The following is a 17,175-nucleotide window of genomic DNA, read 5'->3' as shown; positions in this document are numbered from 1 at the left end:
TTACTCTGTGACGACGGCGGCTCTCAGCCCCCTTACAGAAGCAAGAGGACGTCAGCAAGGACTCAACAGCTCCGACAGCTGTCCCTCCGCCAGGCTCTAGCGCTCCTCCGACGGCCACGACATCACACCAGCTGGGTGCCAAAATCTCTCCGGCTGCCACAACGGCATGTACTTAGGGCGCTAGCTCTCCTCCGCTAGACACGTAGTACTCTGCTACACCCCCCATTGTACACCTGGATCCTCTCCTTACGCCTATAAAAGGAAGGACCAGGGCCCTCTTAGAGAGGGTTGGCCGCGCGGGGACGAGGACGAGACAGGCGCTCGCGTGAGACCGCTCGCTCCCTCTCCCGCGTGGACGCTTGTAACCCCCTACTGCAAGCGCACCCGACCTGGGCGCGGGACGAACACGAAGGCCGCGGGATTTCCACCTCTCTCACGTCCATCTCCGGCCACCTCACTTCCCCCCTTCGCGCTCGGCCTCGCGCCGACCCATCTGGGCTGGGGCACGCGGCGACATTTCACTCGTCGGCTTAGGGACCCCCCGATCTCGAAACGCCGACAGTATGTTTCTCAGACTTAGTACATTGTTTTAGAGACTAATGTATTGTGTCTAAGTGCTGGAAACAGGAAAAATCGAATTGGAATTGTCTTGGCTCGAGCAGCCAAGACTTTGCTCAGTCTAGGAGCACCGGACAGTGTCCGGTGCGCCTGGCTGGCTCGAGCGAACTGGCCGCTCTCGGGAATTCACCGGCGACGTACGACTATAATTCACCGGACTGTCCGGTGTGCACCGGACTGTCCGGTGAGCCAACGATCGGCCGGGCCAACGGTCGGCCACGCGATCTGCGCGGGACACGTGGCTGAGCCAACGGCTAGAATGGGGCATCGGACTGTCCGGTGTGCACCGGACATGTCCGGTGCGCCAATAGCTCTCTGGCTGCCAACGGTCGGCTTCGCCGTAGAAGGAAAGAAATCGGGCACCGGACAGTGTCCGGTGTGCACCGGACTGTCCGGTGCGCCAGACGACAGAAGGCAAGAATTGCCTTCCCAAATTGCTCTCAACGGCTCCTAGCTGCCTTGGGGCTATAAAAGGGACCCCTAGGCGCATGGAGGAGTACACCAAGCATTCCTAAGCATTCTTGATCACTCACACTGCGCACTTGTTCGACATTCTAGTGATTTGAGCTCCGTTCTAGTGTGCTAGTCTCTTAAACTCAAGTCTGGGTCTTGTGTGTGCGTATTTGCTGTGATCTTTGTGTCTTGTGTGAGTTGCTAATCCCTCCCTTGCTCCGTGCTTCTTTGTGAACTTCAAGTGTAAGGGCGAGAGGCTCCAAGTTGTGGAGATTCCTCGCAAACGGGATTAAGAAAAGCAAAGAAAAACACCGTGGTATTCAAGTGGGTCTTTGGACCGCTTGAGAGGGGTTGATTGCAACCCTCGTCCGTTGGGACGCCACAACGTGGAATAGGCAAGCGTTGGTCTTGACCGAACCACAGGATAACCACCGTGCTATCTCTGTGATTGATATCTTTGTGGTTATTGTGTTTTGTTGAGACTCCTCTCTAGCCACTTGGCGATTATTGTGCTAACACTTAACCAAGTTTTGTGGCTTAAGTTTTAAGTTTTCCAGGATCACCTATTCACCCCCCCTCTAGGTGCTGTCAATTGGTATCAGAGCGGTTCTCTTCAAGAAGGGACTAATCGCCCGAAGAGATGGATCCTAAGGGAAAGGGGATGGTGGTCAACAACAACGAGAAGGAGTCTATCTTCAATGAGCCGAAAGATGACAAGCCTACGGACTCGGGCTCGAGCCACAAAAGAAGAGACGGGAAGAAGAAAAAGACAAGGCGCATCAAGGAGATCGTCTACTACGACAGCGACGAATCTTCCTCTTCCCAAAAGGACGACGACGACTACGAGAAAAAGAAAACGGTCAATTCGAACTTTTCTTTTGATTACTCTCGTATTCCTCAAAGTACAAATGCTCATTTATTATCTATTCCACTTGGTAAATCTCCTCATTTTGATGGAGAGGACTACGGATTTTGGAGTCACAAAATGCGTAGTCACTTGTTCTCTCTCCATCTTAGTATATGGGAGATTGTAGAGAGTGGAATGCACTTTGATAGTACGGATAGTCCCATGTTCATTAATGAGCAAATTCATAAGAATGCACAAGCTACTACTGTTCTTCTAGCTTCATTGTGCAGGGATGAATATCACAAAGTGAGCGGCTTGGATAACGCCAAGAAAATTTGGGACACCCTCAAAATCTCTCATGAGGGGAACGACGTCACAATGCTCACCAAGATGGAGTTGGTGGAGGGCGAACTCGGGAGATTCGCGATGATAAGGGGAGAAGAGCCAACCCAAACGTACAACCGGCTCAAGACCCTTGTCAACAAGATAAGAAGCTATGGAAGCACGCGATGGACGGACCACGACGTCGTCCGCCTAATGTTAAGGTCTTTTACTGTCCTTGATCCTCATCTTGTGAACAATATTCGTGAGAATCCTAGGTACACCAAGATGACGCCCGAGGAGATACTTGGAAAGTTCGTGAGCGGGCGAATGATGATCAAGGAAGCAAGATACGTGGACGACGCATTGAATGGTCCAATCAATGAGCCTCAACCCCTTGCTCTCAAGGCAACAAGAAGCAAGGAGACACTACCTAGCAAGGTGGCACAAATTGAGGCGGCCGGACTTAATGATGAAGAGATGGCTCTCATCATCAAGAGATTCAAGACGGCGCTAAAAGGTCGCAAGGGGCAGCCAAGCAAGACCAAGACAAAGGGGAAGCGCTCATGCTTCAAATGTGGTAAGCTTGGTCATTTTATTGCTAACTGTCCCGACAATGATAGTGATCAGGATCAAGGGAACAAGAGGGAGAAGAAGAAGAACTATAAGAAGGCAAAGGGCGAGGCGCATCTAGGCAAGGAGTGGGATTCGGATTGCTCCTCTTCCGACTCCGACAATGAAGGACTCGCCGCCACCGCCTTCAACAAGTCATCCCTCTTTCCCAACGAGCGTCACACATGCCTTATGGCAAGGGAGAAGAAGGTATGTACTCGAAACTCTACTTATGCTTCTTCAAGTGAGGACGAATCCAGTGATGAGGATGAAATAGATTATTCATGTTTATTTAAGGGCCTAGATAGAACCAAGGTAGATAAAATTAATGAATTGATTGATGCCTTGAATGATAAGAATAGGCTTTTAGAAAAGCAAGAGGATTTATTGTATGAAGAACATGACAAATTTGTAGAAGCACAAAAATCTCATGCTCTAGAAGTTAAAAGAAATGAAATGCTTTCTTGTGAATTATCTTCTTGCCATGAGATAATTTCTAACTTAAGGAGCATTAATGATGATTTGAATGCTAAGTTAGAAATAGCTAGTAAATCAACATCTTGTGTAGAAATTGTTGCAACTTGTAATAGGTGTAAAGATTTTGACATTGATGCTTGTAGTGAACACCTAGTTTCAATTTCCAAACTTAATGATGAGTTGGCTAGTCTTAATGCTCAACTTAAGACTAGCAAGAGCGAATTTGATAAGCTAAAATTTGCGAGGGATGCCTACACGATTGGTAGACACCCCTCAATTAAGGATGGACTTGGCTTCAAGAGGGAAGCCAAGAACTTAACAAGCCATAAGGTTCCCATCCCCGCCAAGGAGAAAGGGAAGGCTCCTATGGCAAGTAGTACTAAAAAGAACCATGCTTTTATGTATCATAATAGGAGACATGCTAGAAATGACTATAGAAGTTATGATTCACATGCTTATGATTCACATGCTATGTTTGCTTCTAGTTCTTCTTATATGCATGATAGAGATATGTCTAGGAGATATGTTCATCATGTGCCTAGAAAGAATATTGTTCATGTTTCTAGGAAAGTTATGGATGGTCCTTCTACAATATATCATGCTTTAAATGCTTCCTTTGCTATTTGTAGAAAGGATAGGAAGATAGCTGCTAGAAAATTAGGGGCAAAATGCAAGGGTGATAAAACTTGCATTTGGGTCCCTAAGACAATTGTGACTAACCTTGTAGGACCCAACAAGAGTTGGGTACCTAAGTCCCAAGCCTAAATTTGCCTTGCAGGTTTATGCATCCGGGGGTTCAAGCTGGATTATCGACAGCGGATGCACAAACCATATGACGAGGGAGAAGAAGATGTTCACTTCCTACGTCAAAAACAAGGATTCCCAAGATTCAATCATATTTGGTGATGGGAACCAAGGCAAGGTGAAAGGCTTAGGCAAGATTGCAATTTCAAATGAGCACTCTATCTCTAATGTGTTTTTAGTTGAGTCCCTTGGATATAATTTGCTATCTGTTAGTCAATTATGTAATATGGGATATAATTGTCTATTTACAAATGTAGATGTGTCGGTCTTTAGAAGAAGTGATGGTTCATTAGCGTTTAAGGGTGTATTAGACGACAAACTTTATTTAGTTGATTTTGCAAAAGAGGAGGCCAGTCTAGATGCATGCTTAATAGCTAAGACCAGCATGGGCTGGCTGTGGCATCGTCGCTTAGCACATGTGGGGATGAAGAACCTTCACAAGCTTCTAAAGGGAGAACACGTGATAGGTTTAACTAATGTGCAATTCAAAAAAGATAGACCTTGTGCAGCTTGTCAAGCAGGTAAACAAGTGGGAGGAGCACATCACAGCAAGAATGTGATGACCACATCAAGACCCCTGGAGCTGCTACATATGGACCTCTTCGGACCTGTCGCCTATCTAAGCATTGGAGGAAGTAAGTATGGTTTAGTTATTGTTGATGACTTTTCCCGCTTCACTTGGGTATTCTTTCTGCAGGATAAGTATGAAACCCAAGGAACCCTTAAGCGCTTTATAAGGAGAGCTCAAAACGAGTTTGAGCTCAAGGTGAAGAAGATAAGGAGCGACAATGGGTCCGAATTCAAGAACCTTCAAGTGGAGGAGTTTCTTGAGGAGGAAGGAATCAAGCACGAGTTCTCCGCTCCCTACACACCACAACAAAATGGTGTGGTAGAGAGGAAGAACAGGACGCTCATCGATATGGCGAGGACGATGCTTGGAGAGTTCAAGACCCCCGAGTGCTTTTGGTCGGAAGCCGTGAACACGACTTGCCACGCCATCAACAAGGTATACCTTCATCGTCTCCTCAAGAAGACGTCATATGAGCTTCTAACCGGTAACAAACCTAATGTATCTTACTTTCGTGTATTTGGGAGCAAATGCTACATTCTAGTGAAGAAGGGTAGAAATTCTAAGTTTGCTCCCAAAGCTGTAGAAGGGTTTTTGTTAGGTTATGACTCAAATACAAAGGCGTATAGGGTCTTCAACAAATCATCGGGTTTGGTTGAAGTCTCTAGTGACGTTGTATTTGATGAGACTAATGGCTCTCCAAGAGAGCAAGTTGTTGATGTTGATGATATAGATGAAGAAGAAATTCCAACGGCCGCAATACGCACCATGGCGATTGGAGATGTGCGGCCACAGGAACAAGATGAACGAGATCAACCTTCTTCCTCGACAAAGGTGCAACCCCCAACTCAAGACGATGAACAGGTTCATCAAGAGGAGACGTATGATCAAGGGGGAGCACAAGGTGATCATGTGATGGAAGAAGAAGCACAATCGGCACCTCCAACCCAAGTTCGAGCGACGATTCAAAGGGATCATCCCGTCGACCAAATTTTGGGTGACATAAGCAAGGGAGTAACTACTCGGTCTCGATTAGTTAATTTTTGTGAGCATTACTCCTTTGTCTCTTCTATTGAGCCTTTTAGGGTAGAGGAGGCCTTGCTAGATCCGGACTGGGTGTTGGCCATGCAAGAGGAGCTCAACAACTTCAAGCGCAATGAAGTTTGGACACTGGTGCCTCGTCCCAAGCAAAACGTTGTGGGAACCAAGTGGGTGTTCCACAATAAACAGGACGAGCACGGGGTGGTGACGAGGAACAAGGCTCGACTTGTGGCAAAAGGTTATGCCCAAGTCGCAGGTTTGGACTTTGAGGAGACTTTTGCTCCTGTGGCTAGGCTAGAGTCCATTCGTATCTTGCTAGCATATGCCGCTCACCATTCTTTCAGGTTATTCCAAATGGATGTGAAGAGCGCTTTCCTTAATGGGCCAATCAAGGAGGAGGTGTACGTGGAGCAACCCCCTGGCTTCGAGGATGAACGGTACCCCGACCACGTGTGTAAGCTCTCTAAGGTGCTCTATGGACGTAAGCAAGCCCCAAGAGCTTGGTATGAATGCCTTAGAGACTTTTTAATTGCTAATGCTTTCAAGGTTGGGAAAGCCGATCCAACTCTTTTTACCAAGACATGTGATGGTGATTTGTTTGTGTGCCAAATTTATGTCGATGACATAATATTTGGTTCTACTAACCAAAAGTCTTGTGAAGAGTTCAGCAGGGTGATGACGCAGAAGTTCGAGATGTCGATGATGGGCGAGTTGAAATACTTCCTTGGGTTCCAAGTGAAGCAACTCAAGGACGGCACCTTCATCTCCCAAACGAAGTACATGCAAGACTTGCTAAAGCGGTTTGGGATGAAGGACTCCAAGCCCGCAAAGACTCCGATGGGAACCGACGGACACACCGATCTCAACAAAGGAGGTAAGTCCGTTGATCAAAAAGCATACCAGTCAATGATAGGGTCTTTACTTTATTTATATGCTAGTAAACTGGATATTATGCTTAGCGTATGCATGTGTGCTAGATTTCAATCCGATCCTAAGGAGTGTCACTTAGTGGCAGTGAAGCGAATCCTTAGATATTTAGTTGCTACGCCTTGCTTCGGGTCTAGTATCCAAAAGGGTCTACCTTTGACCTGATTGGATATTCAGATTCCGACTATGCTGGATGTAAGGTCGATAGGAAGAGTACATCGGGGACATGCCAATTCTTAGGAAGGTCCCTGGTGTCATGGAATTCTAAGAAACAAACCTCCGTTGCCCTATCCACCGCTGAGACCGAGTATGTTGCCGCAGGAAAGTGTTGCGCACAACTACTTTGGATGAGGCAAACCCTCAGGGACTTTGGCTACAATCTGAGCAAAGTCCCACTCCTATGTGATAATTAGAGTGCTATCCGCATGGCGGAAAATCCTGTTGAGCACAGCCGCACAAAGCACATAGACATCCGGCATCACTTTTTGAGAGACCACCAGCAAAAGGGAGATATCGAAGTGTTTCATGTTAGCACCGAGAACCAGCTAGCCGATATCTTTACCAAGCCTCTAGATGAGAAGACCTTTTGCAGGCTGCGTAGTGAGCTAAATGTCTTAGATTCGCGGAATGTAGATTGAATTGTAGCATACATGTATTTATGCCCTTGATCATGTTCATTCTGCATTTTGTTGCTTATTGTGGTGCTCAAGTTGTACAAACACTCCCCGGACCTCACAAGTCCTTTTTGCAAGTGATGCACATATTTAGGGGGAGCTGTGCTACAACTTGACCCTTTGAGACTAACCATGTGCTTGAGTTTGCTTGTTTTAGTCTCAAAGGAGGTTTGAAAGGGAAAAGGTGGACTTGGACCATGAAAGACTTCCACTGCACTCCGATGAGAGGGTAACTTATTCCAAGTTCATCTCATGTACTCTTATTCCCTTTGTATTCTTATTGAAGATTTTGGTGAGGCAATGGGGTTCTGGGCCAAGATTAATCCCATTTTGGTGCTTGATGCCAAAGGGGGAGAAAATAAAGGCCAAAGCGATAAATGGATCAGCTACCACTTGAGAGATTTTGAAAATAGTAGAATAGAGCTTTTGGTTTGTCAAAACTCTTTTATTGTCTCTCTTGTCAAAAGTTGGCTTCTTGTGGGGAGAAGTGTTGATTATGGAAAAAGGGGAGTTTTTGAAATCTTGAATCAATTTCTCTTGGAATGACTCTCTTTATGTCTTAACATGTGTGTTTGACTTAGAGATAGAAATTTGAGTTTGATTTGCAAAAACAAACCAAGTGGTGGCAAAGAGTGATCCATATATGTCAAATTTGAATCAAAACAATTTGAGTTCTTATTTGAATTGATTTTGTATTTGTTCTACTTGCTTTATATTGTGTTGGCATAAATCACCAAAAAGGGGGAGATTGAAAGGGAAATGTGCCCTTGGGCCATTTCTAAGTATTTTGGTGATTTAGTGTCCAACACAAGTGCCTAAGTGTAAAATGGTGGACAAAGTACAAATCAAGGATAAAGGTATGTTTCTCAGACTTAGTACATTGTTTTAGAGACTAATGTATTGTGTCTAAGTGCTGGAAACAGGAAAAATCGAATTGGAATTGTCTTGGCTCGAGCAGCCAAGACTCTGCTCAGTCTAGGAGCACCGGACTGTCCGGTGGTGCACCGGACATTGTCTGGTGCGCCAGGCTGGCTCGAGCGAACTGGCCGCTCTCGGGAATTCACCGGCGACGTACGACTATAATTCACCGGACTGTCCGGTGTGCACCGGACTGTCCGGTGAGCCAACGGTCGGCCGGGCCAACGGTCGGCCGCGCGATCTGCGCGGGACACGTGGCTGAGCCAACGGCTAGAAGGGGGCACCGGACTGTCCGGTGTGCACCGGACATGTCCGGTGCGCCAATAGCTCTCTGGCTGCCAACGGTCGGCTTCGCCGTAGAAGGAAAGAAATCGGGCACCGGACTGTCCGGTGCGCCAGACGACAGAAGGCAAGAATTGCCTTCCCAGATTGCTCTCAACGGCTCCTAGCTGCCTTGGGGCTATAAAAGGGACCCCTAGGCGCATGGAGGAGTACACCAAGCATTCCTAAGCATTCTTGATCACTCACACTGCGCACTTGTTCGACATTCTAGTGATTTGAGCTCCGTTCTAGTGTGCTAGTCTCTTGAACTCAAGTCTGGGTCTTGTGTGTGCGTACTTGCTGTGATCTTTGTGTCTTGTGTGAGTTGCTAATCCCTCCCTTGCTCCGTGCTTCTTTGTGAACTTCAAGTGTAAGGGCGAGAGGCTCCAAGTTGTGGAGATTCCTCGCAAACGGGATTAAAAAAAGCAAAGAAAAACACCGTGGTATTCAAGTGGGTCTTTGGACCGCTTGAGAGGGGTTGATTGCAACCCTCGTCCGTTGGGACGCCACAACGTGGAATAGGCAAGCGTTGGTCTTGACCGAACCACGGGATAACCACCGTGCCATCTCTGTGATTGATATCTTTGTGGTTATTGTGTTTTGTTGAGACTCCTCTCTAGCCACTTGGCGATTATTGTGCTAACACTTAACCAAGTTTTGTGGCTTAAGTTTTAAGTTTTCCAGGATCACCTATTCACCCCCCCTCTAGGTGCTGTCACCTATGACGTCAATCCCTCCTGCTTTAGATTTATTAGATATGCTCTCCTGATATTTGAAGTTGTTGTTATATGACATACTATGATTTCTTTTGGGCTACAAGTTGCGAACGCATGCCACCCAATGATATTCAGTGTCGTAGGTCATAGAAATAAAATAAAGAACAGCAGTAAAACATTATCCACACAACTAATTTATATTGACTGGAAATCTGGAGCACAAAGTATGAAGTAACCTTATGCATTATGTGTATATTTGGAAGCTATTGACAGCAGAATAGAATAGGTACTGGGTATGTCGTGTACCTTGTTTTCAAAGGGATAGAGATACTTGATGTAGGACACCTTTTGCTCCTGAGCAACAGGAGATATAAGCTGGCTCGAAGTAACAGTTGCATTCCACTTCACTGGTTTATGATCACCGCGTGCGCTGGTTTGCATTGTATTTGTAGAAGCATTCCATTAGAAAAAGGCAAGACCAGGAAACATGTGCATATATTTGATAACAAGAGGATAGCATTACTTGGACATAAGGGTTTCTGCCTCAGGAATGGATGGATTGATGTACCACTTACATGGTGAGCTTCCAGTCAGACAAAGGCCATCTAAAAAGGGCAGAAGGTATAAATGTATGGGAGTCGGAAAAAGACTAAGTGTTACGTCAATATACCTGCATATTTTTTTACGAGTGTGCCAACAAATAGCATAATCTGTGGGGAATTCTGCCCATCTTCGTATATGCGCTCTCCTGGGAATAGGGTGGCTTGGGCACCCCACAACACGACATTGACCGAAGCACCTCTATTGTTTCCAGTTCGAGCATGGAACATGAGTCACAAACAATGTATATGTAATACAACGCCAAAATACATACCATACATCTAGCAGAACACAAGGTAAGAACAACCATGTAGTCCAAACCTTGCACTGCATATGGAAATGTTCCTCTTCAAGCTGGAAGCTTGTTGTCCTTTGGAGCGATGTGGCGAAACATTCGAGACTGAAGTAACTATCCCAATGGCATCTGCTTTCAAACGAGCAGTATATACAATATTAGCAAAGGAAAACAAGCGTTTAAGTATATAGGTAACAACGTTTACCTGTATAGTAGTCTTTATGGTTGATGCGCGAATGGATCTGCTCTATGTGAGTGAGGGAGTAGGTAAGTGTAGGAAATGCAGGAGGAATCTCAATATCCTGCTCTAACTTTGCCCAATTCGTGAAGGTAATCATGATATCATTTAGAACTGGCTTGTACAAGCTGTTCGATGCTCGAACTCGAAAGTATGTCATGTTGTACACGCTGCCTTCTTTTATGAGTGGCCTGAATTTCTCTATGAAGGGTGGGTATGTCGTAGCATGTATGTTATTTCCCTGGATATAGAAAGATGTAGATTCAACTTTAGTAAGAGTAGAAACAATTCAGCTAGTAAAAAGAAGGCACATTAGGCTCTCTATTATCATATTAAGGGAGAAAACCGTTGAAGCAAACTGGTGAGATGCAACAATAAGCTGGTAGAGGTTGTTGCTACTTTACCTCTTCGTCGAGCAACACCATATCACAGTGTAGCAGCCTTGCATCATCCTGAGGATCAGAAAAGTCCCAAAACCAAGAAACTGTAACATCCCAAAATTCTAACCCAGGTTTGAAACCCTAATCTACCCCTCCCCACTTTTCATCCTTCCAAAACTCCCTTAGATTTTGCCCATCATATGCATACACTTTGTTTGATCACAAGCACCTCACTTAGATTTTATTTTTCAACACCTAGAATATCCACTAAATAATTTTGTGCAAAAAGAAAAAGAAACAAAAATGAAATGAGTTATTAAAAGTAAAAAAGAAAAAGGAAAAAGAGCTCCCCCCTGCTGGGCCAATTCTGGCCCATGTCGCGGCCACCTCCCCTCCCGCGCGCCCGCGCATTCCCCCCCTCGGCCCATTAGCCGGCCTGCTCGCGCGCGAAACCGCCCGCACGCTCCCCTCACCAGCTCTCGCTGACATGCCAGCCCCACCCGCCAGCCCCTCTCGCTCGCGCGTTTTCCCTCACTGGCAGACCGGCCCCACCGGTCAGCCGCGTCGTCTTCCCCGCGTACGACGCTCCGTCGTCCCCTCACTGCCGTCCCCTCCATCGCCGTCCCATCGCCGCACAGGAAGAGTTCGGCACCGCCCCGTCCTCCCCGCTTGACCAACGTCCTTGCCCGGTACCGCCCCGCCGTGGAGTCTCATCGGCGGCGCTGTGCGGAATTAATGCTGGCGCTGTGCACCTCACCGGCGCCCGCCGAGCTCCGCCACTCCCCTTCCCTCGGGCGCCTATAAAAAGGCCGCCCCGGGCACCTCCTTCCCCGCACCAGCCTCGGCCACTACCGTCCTCCCCTCGCCCGAGCACAATTCGTGGAACACCACCGTCTTCCCCCTCTCCGGTGAGTTCCCCCTCCTCTCTCACCCTCTCTGTTGGTCCAGCGAGAAATTAAGTGAACCGAGCAGCTCCCTCACGAAGCCACGAACCCGAAGCACCACTTCCCAGCCCCAGTCTCTCACCCAAAGCCCACCGGCGGCGATCCCCGCCGCGGAGCTCCTCCACCTCCCCGCGGACAGCCCCCTCCCAACCCCCTCTGGCCGAATTAAGCCTACCCCTAGAATCGCCAGCCTCTGCCCGTGCTAAGCCACCTCCCCGTGGACCAAGAACCGGGCCACCGGCGGCAAACCGCCGTCGAGCCCACTGGCGACCGGCCTTTCTCCCCCGCTCGGCCGGTTCGCCCACGCCGTCAGGCCGTAGCGCCGTTTCCCCCCTTCCGCTCTCGCTGACGAGTGGGCCCGCAGCGACGCCGTCGTCCCCGCGCACCCGCGTCGTCTCCCTTGCCCGTGGGCCGTAGCTGGGCCGCAAGCGCGCCCACGCGCGCGCTCGCGCCTGGGTGGGCCAAAAACCCTCCCCCCAGTCCAGCAGAGAAGAAATCCCTTTTTCTTTTTCTTTTTCCACCCTTTTCTCATTTAATTAGTTTTCTTCAATATTTTATGCACCAAAAATTATCCAAATAGTTTCTAAAAAGTCCTAAGTGATAATAATGTTGGTAAATGACACACTACAATTTGTAGACTACTGTTGATGTATTGTTTATTGACTATTTTAATAGAAGAAGCGGGGACCGCGGATCCGGAACCCGTAGCCCCGGAAGAAGGGCCGGAGCCCGATCTCCTGGAAGTAGATCTTTTGTGCCAGGAAAGCTTCGACGAAGGCAAGTCCATCCTTCCCTTGATGCATAAATTACCTATTCTCTCTACCACTGCCTAGGCCGGGAATTCAGGGGGAAAATTGCATTGTGAGTGAGAGATGGCCCGCATTGACATATACATTCTAGATACAAAATATGGATCGGGAAGAAGGGCAATGTGTTTCTTCAAATAAAGTCTCTTTTTCGAAAAGTTATGCGATGAAGGGTACTCACCCTCATCACCTTGGGAGTGGGATGATCTGGGACTCCCTGGTTTAGGGGAGGGCCTAAGGTGTTGGCTCAGCTGGTTTAGGCGTGAGCAGAAGGATTGTCCCCTCATATAAGGATCGGCTTGTCATTTTCACTACCTGTACTCCTTTATAGTACAACCACTCGAGACTGTGTGGGCAGTCACTCAATCCGAACTCGTGCGGTCCAACCCCAGGGTTAAGAAGGCTGGGGAGCACCGGGAGGATAAGGAGGGGGAATGTTTTGTCCGGTTTGGAAATGGTGGTGGCCTGACTCCTTCCGGATAACCGTTAAGGTTAGGACGTACGAGGAAGGAAAGAGATCCGGCATTCGGGTCTCGCGACGGTGAGATCGCAGAAACCGGGCTAGTGGGTAAAGTGTACCCCTCTACGCAGAGTTGAAACCTATTCAAATAGTCCGTGTCCACTGGTATGGACGAGTCTGGTATGACATGACAATTAGAGATTTTTCTATGAGTTACATGAAAAGGGAAATGTGTGGTTAAATGGGTGTTGAGAAAGAAACTAAGGCCACTGGAGCGGGAAGCTCAGTGGTGGTCGAGTTTTTGGTTACCTTTAAGACTTTGGGAAAAACCTTTCAGCAACTGCCTTTCTCTAAGAAAATGATGAGTGACTTCAACTTTACCAAATAAAGCATGTATAATATAGGTCTCTTTCTCTCTACGGGAGCGGGGTGGGCTTGCGGAATACCTAGTGTATTCACCCAGATTTATTTATGTTTTTCAGCAGCCGAAGACTTCTTTTCTGCTATGCTTGATTGAGAGGGCTGTGTCTGCACCCAGTTCTGCCTGTGGCTTGGGCTAGTATATTTTTCCTACTGCGCTTCTTATTTTGGCTCTCTAGAGCTTGTACCCTGATATTGTAATAACCTTTATCTAAACTCTGTACTATTTGAAGTAAGGAATGTGTTTACTAGCCTCCTGGGACTAGTAATTGTTTCACATTTGAGTCCCAAAGGATCGGGATGCTTCAGGTGGTATCGGAGCCCATAGGACTGGCCGTAGGTCGCAGCCCTGACCCTAAAACTTGCCCTAAAAAGAAAATACCTCTTTCCCCAAGAAAAGTCTTCTCTCCTCCCCCCCGATTTTAACAGACCCTTCTTTTCCTATTCCAGATGGAAGACTCTCTGGCCATTAGGACATCCTACTGCTCAGAGGTGGAAGGGTTCCCACATCTTTTGCGAAGTTGTGCGCTTCGCATGGGAATCCGCAAGAAGCCGGAATACGTCTGGAAGGAGTATCTTGAAGGTGGAATGGAGAAATGCTCTATGGCAGTCTACCTGGGAGAAAGCCGAAACTATCCGAACCATCCTTCCTTCCAAGTCACTTTTACCGGATACCGCTTTTCAGATACTTTCCATAATGTTGCCCGAACAGCCCTCCGACAACTATGCCAGAACTACAACAAGGTGATCTTTGAAACCCCCCTTCGCTACTTTCCATCCAGCAACAAGAATACCCCCACCTGGAGGAAAAGACTTCAGGCCCTGTCGGGAGGAGATCCTATTGAGGATGATCCCACCATCGTCTACATGGCTGGATACCTTCACACCCTTGATAGCCAATATGATGACCTCACCCTCCACTGCACCTACCTAACCTCCCGGGTAGAAAGCCTGGAGCAAAAAGTCAGGGAACTTTCAGGGGAAAAGGCGTCCCTTCAAGAGAGCCTCGCAATAGCTGAAGGCGAGGAAACCAATACCCGTGAGGCTTACCGCACCCTGAAGATGGACTATGACAAGAAATTGAAGAAGCTTGCCCCCGCAAGAAAAATACGCAAGAAGACCAAAAGCCAAGGATGTCAGACTGAGCAGAAGGAAGAAACCCCTCCAACCCTACCCCCTGCCGGGTTAAGGAACTCGTCCGACACCGAGGAGATGTCCCTGGCCAGCCTTGATGACCTTCTTAAGGAATTTGGGGACACTTTAGAGAAGGAGTTCGGGAGTACCCTAGATAGCACGCGTGTGTAATGAGCTTATGGTAGTTGTGTGTTGTATTATGTAATGGCCTCATGTAATGAATAAAATAACTAGTTAAAAAAATGGCATGTGCATGATAGTGACTCTCTTCCCATGGCAGATGGCTTCGGATAAAACCACGCCTACCGCCTCCGGGATTGGAGCAGGTTGTCCTCTGAGAGCCGAAGGAGAAGCTGGCGGAGAAGGGAGTGAGACCCACCTCCCCGCACCTCCGGATCTACCACTAGACTTAGCCCAAGTTCTAGCCAATCAAACCCGACTCATTGAAGTCCTCACTAGAAGGCGCCCAGGTGGTGGAAGGCCACAGGACAGGATGGGAGAATTTTTGAGACTCAAGCCTCCCACGTTCGCGGGGTCCAGCAATCCCCTCGATGCAGATGACTGGCTTCGCACGATCAAGAGGAAGCTGGAAGCCATCGGATGCCCCAAAAATCAGCGTGTCCAACTGGCAGCTCATCAGCTTTCAGGAATGACTTTAGCATGGTGGGACACCTTCAGTGAGGCCGTCAGAGATGCTACCTGGGCAGAATTCGAAATAGCCTTCCGTGAGCACCATGTACCCTAGGGGATAGTTCAACTCAAGGAGGATGAATTCCGGGAGCTAACTCAAGGCGGGAGAACAGTCAGTGAGTATGTGCACAAGTTCACAGAGTTGGCCCGTTACGCGCCTGACGATGTCAGCACCGAGTCCAGGAAGATGGCCCATTTTCTGAAAGGACTAAGACCCGAGCTTAAGACCATCCTCGCCAGCCAAGACTTCCTCAACTTCTCTCACCTCTCCAACAAAGCTATCCAAGTGGAAAGGGCAAAAGAGGAAGAAAAAGGGCACCTCAAGAGGAAATTCCAAGTTCTCCGAGCTCAACAGCAAGAACGTCACCAGAGAGCTCGAACTTTTGGGCTCCCACCCAGGGGACCAAGCTTCAATAAACCATCTGGACCCACTCCATCGCGCTACAGTCAGCAGAGTCAGAGCTCCCTTCAGGCACCCTCCGTTGCAAGCAACCAACCGCCAGCAAATGCCTGTTGGCACTGCGGAGACCCCTGTCACTTCAAGAATAACTGCCCTCAGTTGAAGGCACCCGGACCGACCTACTCCAACTCGGTGAATGGCCCCAAGATTCCCTCGGCACCTACCTCCAAGGCACCTCCTTCCAACAGCCAGCAGAGCAGGACTCAGTACCAGGGCAGAGCCCGAGTCAACCACGTCGACGCTCAAGAAGCCCAGCAAGCCCCGGGAGTAGTGCTCGGTGAGTTCCTTGTTGAATTTACTCCCGCTACTTTGCTTTTTGATTCAGGAGCATCCCATTCTTTTATAGCCACTAAGTTTGTGGAAAAGCATGGCATCCCTTCTACACCCCTAGCCATCCCTTTGGTCACCCGAACCCCGGGATCAGACCTCCTGTGCCAACTCAGGTGCTCCCAAGTCAAAATTCTCTTAAGTGGGGTAGTGTTCCTGGCGGACTTAACCGTCTTGCCATCCCAAGGGATTGATGTGATCCTAGGAATGGATTGGCTAACTAAGCACAAGGGTATCATCAGCTGCGCAAGTAAGACCGTCCTTCTCACCGATCACCAAGGGAAGGCAGTTTCCTGTCAAGCCCAGCCGCCCGCCAACGATCCAATGATGTTTAATCTGGCAGCAGAAAACATGTCCGTAATCGAAGAGTTTGAGGATGTATTTCTAGAAGAGTTGCCTGAAATGCCACCCGAAAGAGGAGTGGAGTTCTATATAGATCTCATTCCTGGCACTGCGCCCATTGCAAAGAGACCATACCGCATGGCCCCCACAGAGTTAGCAGAATTAAAACTCCAAATTGCAGAGCTGCAACAAAAAGGGTACATCTGTCCTAGTTCGTCTCCCTGGGGAGCACCCGTCCTTTTCGTTACCAAAAAGGATGGAAGTATGAGAATGTGTATTGATTATCGATCCTTGAACGAAGTTACAATCAAGAATAAGTACCCTCTCCCTCGGATCGATGACCTCTTCGACCAGCTACAGGGAGCCAAATACTTCTCCAAGATAGACCTCAGATCAGGGTATCACCAACTGAGGATCATGGAAGCAGACATTCAGAAGACTGCATTTGTCACCAGATACGGGCAATATGAATTCACAGTGATGCCATTTGGGCTGACAAACGCACTCGCCTTTTTCATGAACCTCATGAATAAGGTATTTATGGAAGAATCAGATAAGTTTGTCGTGGTCTTTATCGACGACATCCTCATCTATTCCAAGAATCGCAAGGACCACGAGCGTCACCTTCGAATCGTCCTCGGAAGACTCAGGGCACATCAACTTTATGCTAAGCTCAACAAGTGTGAGTTCTGGTTAGAAAAGATAGCTTTCCTGGGGCATATCTTGACTGCAGAAGGGATAGAAGTGGACCCATCCAAGGTAGAAGCCGTTTCAAAATGGAA

The 17,175-nt window shown here is 48.0% G+C and overlaps 1 protein-coding gene across 1 annotated transcript in view; it reads right to left on the bottom strand.

The window, feature by feature from the left end:
* Nucleotides 1-9,286: 9,286 nt before the first annotated feature.
* The window catches only part of LOC103630852 (replication protein A 70 kDa DNA-binding subunit B-like), a 30,828-nt gene continuing 22,939 nt past the window's right edge, over nucleotides 9,287-17,175 (bottom strand). The window contains exons 2-8 of the mRNA XM_008651900.3: nucleotides 10,835-10,914; nucleotides 10,398-10,671; nucleotides 10,219-10,321; nucleotides 9,968-10,098; nucleotides 9,821-9,902; nucleotides 9,604-9,727; nucleotides 9,287-9,346 (exon numbers count right to left, since the gene is read on the bottom strand). Coding sequence (XP_008650122.2) covers nucleotides 9,287-9,346; nucleotides 9,604-9,727; nucleotides 9,821-9,902; nucleotides 9,968-10,098; nucleotides 10,219-10,321; nucleotides 10,398-10,671; nucleotides 10,835-10,855 — 795 coding nt within the window. The 5' untranslated portion in view covers nucleotides 10,856-10,914. The remainder of the gene's footprint in view (nucleotides 9,347-9,603; nucleotides 9,728-9,820; nucleotides 9,903-9,967; nucleotides 10,099-10,218; nucleotides 10,322-10,397; nucleotides 10,672-10,834; nucleotides 10,915-17,175) is intronic.

Source organism: Zea mays, chromosome 6, assembly GCF_902167145.1.
Source record: "Zea mays cultivar B73 chromosome 6, Zm-B73-REFERENCE-NAM-5.0, whole genome shotgun sequence".
NCBI classification, from domain to species: Eukaryota; Viridiplantae; Streptophyta; class Magnoliopsida; order Poales; family Poaceae; genus Zea; species Zea mays.
Note: the sequence above shows the minus strand (reverse complement) of the source record. Positions and strands in the feature narration are given on the sequence as shown.